At 39.3% G+C, this 7507-nt stretch overlaps 1 protein-coding gene across 1 annotated transcript; it reads left to right on the top strand.

Moving 5' to 3' along the window:
• Positions 1-1570: 1570 nt before the first annotated feature.
• LOC101860476 (serum paraoxonase/lactonase 3-like) lies at positions 1571-4497 on the top strand. Its single transcript, XM_013091352.1, has 2 exons — positions 1571-1689; positions 3897-4497. The coding sequence occupies exons 1-2, from the start codon at positions 1571-1573 to the stop codon at positions 4495-4497; spliced, it is 720 nt and encodes a 239-aa protein (XP_012946806.1).
• The last annotated feature ends 3010 nt before the right edge of the window (positions 4498-7507 follow it).

Below are 7507 nucleotides of genomic sequence, written 5' to 3'. Positions count from 1 at the left end.
CATTAAAAAAACGACAACTAATTTTGACAATATGAGAGACGAGTTACTTTTAACACGACACACACTTTGCGAGCTCCTCTACCAAAAGCCACGATAATTATTTATTGCAACCATTCCACGATACCCATAATTTGTAAGAGGATAACCAAAGAATTTACTGACCTTAATGAATAATTTATATCCTCATCAGCCAACTGTTTTGTCTGAGCATCCCTTGTTACTGTACCATTTGTTCACGGAACAGATATTATTGAGAAAGTTTCAAGTCTGAATCAACTTAAACTTTAAGATGAAACACTTGAGCAAAGATGAGAAATCAACCCCCTTGAAATTAAGCAGTCTTGTGTGTCATCGAAGTGGCCAATATTGTGCCGCAATGATGAAGGTGAAGCACACACACACATACAAACACACACACACGAACACACACACACACACACTTACACATACAAACACACAGACACACACACAAACACGCACACAAACACACACACACAAACACACACATACAAATACACACACACGCACACACACACACACACACACACACACACACACTCACACACACTGATTATTTTACAACATAAGCAACAGTAAACGTATAGCAGTTAAGAATATTTGTGTCAATACACGATTGGATCAGGCGCTTGTCAATTTTTTGACATGTGGAGTTATAAGCATCATCTGAAAGCTTGTTCTTTTGTTTTGCTTTCAATGAAATAAATACCTATTTATCCTGATTACAAGTCGGGATATTTATGATTGAAGAAGGTGCAGTTGCCTGTTTCCAGAGGTAAATTTAGCGAGAAAAGGCGGAAAAGTTTGGTTATTTCCACCAGTTAAGAGTCCCTGGAAACGGAAAATTTACATTTTCTGTGCCTTCAATCAACTTTTTTTCAGTAATGTCCTCACAGAAATGTGTGCCCAAAAAAAAAAAAAAAAAAAAAATTAAGATACGAAACCGGCGGGAAAAATGCAAGTTTTTCTTCTTTCAAATTCATTATTTTGACAGGCGCCTTATTTCACCACGCTGCCTCGCATTTAGTGGAACCATCTACTTCTACTGACCTCTAATTCATTCACCATAACTGCAACACCTGAAATAATGCAATTTTTAAAATCTCTATAGGCACTTAAATTAAACCTACCACCTCCTACACTTACAAAAATTAAACAAAACAAACAACAACAAACAAACATCTAGTGGTAGATCACGATTTATCCTATGAGTAAAATTGCCAAATTGTAATCACGAGTTTTAACGAATGATTACAACCGGCAATTTCACAAGATAAATTATGATCTACCACCATAACGAGTGTAATAACATATTTATGCCATACTGATATCAGCTGGCGAAATAGAGCTGGACCTACAGATTATACGATATTATGTTGCTGAACACGCCTTACTTGTTTTTGTTTGGGGGGTTTTTGCCATGACCACAAGCGCCTATCACACCAGCTGTTTATTTGGTCCGTAGAAACATTTAAATATTTGTAAAAAATGTCCTCTATTCATTTCTTCGGCAAACTGGTGTGGTGAGCAAGTCTTCTCGGCCTGTTAAAAGATGTTGAAGAAAGCCATTCTTATTGGCCTCCTGGCTGCTGTTGTGTATTTTGTGGGTACGAAAGTCAAGATGTTGGGTTTTCATCTACATTACTACAAGCATCACCCAGGAACGTGCAGGTAAGTCTCTTGTGCTACGTTGGGAGAGTGGGTTGTGGCTGAAGGTTATTGAGTAAATGTTGGAGGGCACCCCTGGCGAATCCTACCCCTCTTCTTTAATTTACTTGTTGTTTTTTGTCTGTCTATCTGGTCTGTTCCCAAGGTGAATTGTTAATTATTATGTTCATGTTGTTCACTTCACTAAAATTCAAAGGTTCCGTAGTGGCTAACTGAAGGGCGCCTCTTGCATTAGGCAGTCCGTGGGCTCAGTTGGTATCAGGTTTCACTACTTTTCGATTTACCCTGGTTGGATTCTTCAATGGGCAGGGTTTGAACTCTAGTTGTTCAGGGCGTTCAAAGGCTCTTGTCATAGTTGGTGCTGCCCTGTCAGGGAAGAACGTTACACTCATAGGGGGGCTTCACCTCAAAGTCCTAAACTGTGTGTCGTAGGGACGTTAAAATATCAGTTATCCAAACTACTGGAAGTCCAGCTTCGCTACTCTTTTGTTCCTGTCAGTCTGTCTAGGTTTTTCCCCACAATAAATTGCTGCTATTACTTCAATGTGATTCTCTTAGACTGAAACTAAATTCTAGAAAGGAGATTTGTGGCAAACATTAATTACATCTTTAAAGCTTTTAGCATGCTCTTCTATTGTGTTATAGTTCTTCTCCTTTAGCGCAAACGATTCCCACATGGGGAAGATAACATTCCATCGAGTGTCTCCGTCTTTAGGCGGGATATGAACACACAGCAGTAACGGGCATGTTTGTGGTCTATTCAATCTACTTCTCATTGAGGTGTCAGGTCTGGAGCAGACATTAACGACCATGGTACCCCATTCCTTCCTGTCTTTTTGATAAGCTCGGTTTTTCTCTTTGTACTATTCGCTGGAACGTTTTTCAGGTCATCTGTGTATGTTCCTCTAGGTCGTCCTCTGCTCGTCTTTCTCTCAGTCCTCATTAAAACACACAGGCTGCTAGAGGACAACAAAGGTAGGTCCTTCTTCCTTTCTTCACTTTCTTGTACCTGTGAGAAAATCTTGCTGTTTCCATGCACTATTATGACTGCTATCGTGTAGATGCGCCTTTTCGTTTCGGTGATTTGCTGTTATACCACAGATCTTAACAAACATTAGATTTTAAGATGCTACATCAGCCCTATGTATGCATGACCATAAGTTTAAATTTAGAGAGGACTAATATTAACTTCAAGAAACACTATTCTGAAATGTAAAGTGTTTCTTTCTCTGAACGCTTTTACGATTCTTTTTTGGTTCTAATCAAGCAATATGTTCTTTGTTCACATCCATGCCATAACACTATCGACCTCATCATCGTCAGCAACATCATCAGCATCACAACATCATCAACAGGCATGTAACCCTTCCTACTATTTACGAAGCTGGACGCTTATGATATCACTGTGGTGTTCTTAAAAACAAGATTCTGGGTACAGTCCTAAACCAACGTTTGACGTGTAGGATTTCGCCAATACTCTAAGGAGGGAGTGAATCGCTACAATAGAAGTAACAGTGTACAGTCTACCAACTACAAAACTAACCTTATCATAACTGTGTGTTGACTATTGCTACCATATCACCTGCACAATTTTTTGCTAATCAGATGGCGTCAATTTGTTAACTTGGGCAAGGGAAAAATAAGTTTAAATTAAAACACTAAACCAACGGCACTGAGAAAGCCGTGAGGTCGAGAATTGAAACTTACAGAACAACGGAGACAGGGAGTCCACGTCCCTCGAGACTCCTTAGAGCAGAGGAAGATAGAACTAAAACGCTATCATCACTTAAACGCAATCCTACATCATCACTCACCAGAACCATTATTTCCAAAACCATAATTTCTTTCAGATCCTTGACTTACATCTATAATTCGTGAATCTCAATAATATGTAACAGTTACAAGTTATACTAAATGTGTACGTAATACACTATTGGACACTATCATACGCACTTTTTTCTACTAATTAGATGGCGTCAATCTCATATAAATGGGAAAGGGATAAAACAAAAAACTAAACAAAACAACGTACAGACAGTCCATTGTTTTGTTAGCTCAAGTTCTCAACATCACGGTAGTTTCTCTGTTCTGATGGGCTTGTCTTTTATTTAAACTGATTTTTCCCTTGCCTGTTTGTTTATCTGTATAACAACCTGTTACTTTAGATATAATTATACGTGTTCACAATCATGGGGTTTGTCTATCCACAGAGTCATTGAGACTGCTGGCCCCGGTTCTGAGGACTTCCATGTGACGTCAGCGGGTCTTGCGTTCATAACATCCGGTCTTGCATTCTCGTCTGCACCCCCTAGTTTCCTCGAATTCCACAAGAAAAACAACATCAAGGGGCGCATACTCATCTATAACTTCAAGAACCCGAAAAAGGGCTTGGTGGAACTGAAAATCAAGCCCAGCGAAACTCTGGATCTAGCAAAGTTCAAACCCCATGGGATCAGCGTGCTGGAAGACAAAGCGAAAGGAGAACACCTTGTCTACGTTGTGAACCACCCCATTCCCGAACCGGACGCTGTCGAAAAGTTCCGATTTAATCCGAAGACGAACGAGCTGGTTCATCTCAAGTCAATTACGAGTAATGTAATGACGACTACAAACGATCTTGCAGTTGGGGAGGAGGATAAGTTCTACATTACCAACTTCAACTATTTTAATAACTATTTTTTGACTGTTGTTGAGGGTCTGTTTCAGCTGCCTTTAGGAGGAGTTCTCTACTACAACGGCACGGGCTTTACGCAGGTGACCCGACGCCTTGCGAAGCCCAACGGCGTGTTTCTGTCGAAAGATCTCAGGTAATTATACAAATAGTCTATGTAATAGATGTAACTACAGTCAAATCTGCTCCAATGACCATCTGCCTAAAACAATCACCTATATAAATAACCCCTTCCCACTCCTCCCCCTCCATAAATGCTTCCATATCATAACGGCACTGTTCGAGAAGGCCAGCCACCTGTCTAAGATGATCCCTTTTCTCCTCAACAGTTTGGTCCTCTTGGACAAATTCCACTGTATCGTTAAACTGATGTGCTCTCCAGTGTCTGTTTTGTAATGATTGTTAGGCTCTTACTCGTTTCGGACAGAAGACGTACACTTTTCGCGTGTCGAGGAGTTTGTTTATCATCGTGTGTTTCCATCTGTATGATCATCATCATCATCATCATCATCATCATCATCATCATCATCATCATCATCATCGTCAAGTGCCATATCTGCCACAGACATCGGCGATTATGGTTCTCCATTCATTCCTTTGCTCGAATGCTCTTTTAAAAAGTTACATTACCCTGACTATTCCTCGTTAACCATCTGTTAAGGTTCTCCAAGTAGGTTGCTCTGAGCCTATCTCTATCTGCTTCGTTTGCCTTCAATTTTGCCAGCAAGAGCTAGACGTTCTGTCTGACAGGGCTTTGTATTCCAGGGCTGGCCCTCCGACGTCTATGGAGTAAAGGTTATGTACCGTCTGTGGTGTAGCGGGTAGATGTTCTACTGTAGCACACAAGAGATCCGAGTTCGATTTTTGTGCATAGATATTGTTATTGAGCACCTTGATCATTGACTTCCCCTAAGCCCGGGTTGCCTCCTAACAGGCATAGTCGAAGCAGGCATCCCCCTAAATTATCTTATTTGTATCTACACTGAAGTAAAACACATACATTTAATAAACGTTTTTGACGGTTACTTTTTGCCGTAATATGAAGATGAGGGGCGTTTTATTTCGTCATGAGGAATCTATTTTATCCAGTATCTGCGTGAGTCGGCTGAGATGTTCTATTCTGGTCTTGGCTGGTCGGGTCAAGCTGCAGTCGTCCTTAGTGAATCAAATGTGTCCAAAGTGACGTCAAGCATTTACATTTATTGACAATCAACAAGACGTCTATGCGGTCATTTGTGGACACACTGAATAATGCATTGATTGTAACATGGGTAACAATATATTATGTGAGGCATCTTGGAAAAATCAGGCGTTCGTCAAAGAAAAAAACATGAATTCGATGATACTGGCATTTTTCCTCCGGGTTGGCAATTTTTAAAATAGAACTTTTGTTTTTAGGTTCCACTTCTTTTCATGTCCATATAAAAACACATCTCTGAGTGGATTTTACTTTTTTTTTAAAGAACCCCCCCCCCCTAAAAACCGTTGACTAAAGGCGCACGGAAAATGTAAATTTTCAGTTTCCAAGGACTCTCAAGCTTAGGATTCATAAAACTGTGACTGCCATTTTCTCGCTAATGTTGCCTCTGAAACCCCAAAGTCACACACACATGATATAAATGAACAATATTGTTTGCTACTGAAATTCGCCATAATTTGTACAACGTTCGCTATCATAACTGTCTTAAGTATAATTGAAGGTAATGGTGAGGGATTAGAATGGATGGATTCATCATTCCTGTGCAACTGAGAGGAGTATTATGTGAAGGCTGCTTTTTTCTCACTATTTTTAAGGATACGGTAAAGTGTCTCATTTCGTAAGATTTTATTACTAAAAATACCATGAATTTGACATTTTAATACTAATAGGGTTCAAATTGTGCATGATGCTTTTACAACCATATTGCAACATTTAGACAAAATCGCACAGGAATAGTGTTGACTTTTAAGATTTTTTTGTTTTGTGTAGGTAATAATTTTTAATCCCCCACCCCCTTTACAATTTGTGACGTTTTTCGATATACCACCCACAATAGCTACTCAAACAAAACTAAATGAAATATGCTGTTTTTGTTGTCAAATGTTTTGTATTTTAGTAGTTGATGATGTAACCAAATAACAAAGAAATTGCTTGAAGCATGAGAGGGCATAAGAATTTTTTTATGTCCTCAATTCTGAGGTAACCATTACATGATATGCATCTCGTTTGTCGACGAATGATTGTTTTATCACAATCAAATATCTAACCATTTATAATGAATATGTAATACTTTGATAAAACGAAACATTGTGTATGTGTAGAGTCTAAAGAGATTTTAAAAAATGTCCAGCTGCACCTTCCCTTATGCTGTATAAATAATCAATACTGTATTAGTATCCTGTAGTATTCTGATACTACAGGCTGTAGTAATGTAACACAGAAATTATTCATAACGGAGGTGAGTGTCCGTTGAACAGACGAACAGCTGTGACAGCTTTGTTAATTACTGTTCCAGAATTCCTAAGTTTGTAAGCTAACTGGAGCTCCTCGTTCATTACTTCCCGTCTGTTGTTTCTGTCGGTTCATCTTGTTCTTACCTCCTTTTACTGAATGAATAAATGAATGACTGTCATCATGTCTTTGTACTTTTCCTTTTTCAAACTGAAAAACTAGAGTAGCAGAGTTATCGAAAACGATGTATCGACGAAAATTATGTCCCTTTCTTTGCTGCTTTTAATTTCCCTTCACTCAGTCAGTGAGTAAGTTATGCCTGTATTAGTTTTGGTGCCTTCAAAGTATCACCCCCCCCAATAGCATAAAACGTGGATTGCCTACATCTATCAGATACATAGTTGACTGCAGAGCATTTTCACAGTGGTAAGACAAGTTGAAGGTGACAGAAAGGCAAGGCTGAGAGTGGTTACAGGGTGCCACTGGTAGTTCCCACTGTTGTTTTTTACCTATGCTGTTTCTATATTATGTCTGTCTTGCTCTTTTCACGTAGTAAACCGCAGTCGTTGCGTCGATGTGCTTTACTTTAGCAAATTTTGATGGCAATAATACATACTGGTTGTACACTTTATCATGGGGAAGGTGTGTGTGTGTGTGTGTGTGTGTGTGTGTGTGTGTGTGTGTGTGTGTGTGTGTGTGTGTGTGTGTGTGTGTGAGTG

This window comes from Aplysia californica, unplaced genomic scaffold, assembly GCF_000002075.1.
Source record: "Aplysia californica isolate F4 #8 unplaced genomic scaffold, AplCal3.0 scaffold00034, whole genome shotgun sequence".
In the NCBI taxonomy this organism is placed as follows: domain Eukaryota; kingdom Metazoa; phylum Mollusca; class Gastropoda; order Aplysiida; family Aplysiidae; genus Aplysia; species Aplysia californica.
This window is presented reverse-complemented; position numbering and strand designations above follow the sequence as displayed.

Coding starts and splice junctions, on each gene's coding strand:
- LOC101860476 (XM_013091352.1), top strand. CDS start 1,571: ATGTTGAAGAAAGCCATTCTTATTGGCCTCCTGGCTGCTGTTGTGTAT. Junction 1,690..3,896: donor CATCACCCAGGAACGTGCAG/GTAAGTCTCTTG, acceptor GTCTATCCACAG/AGTCATTGAGACTGCTGGCC.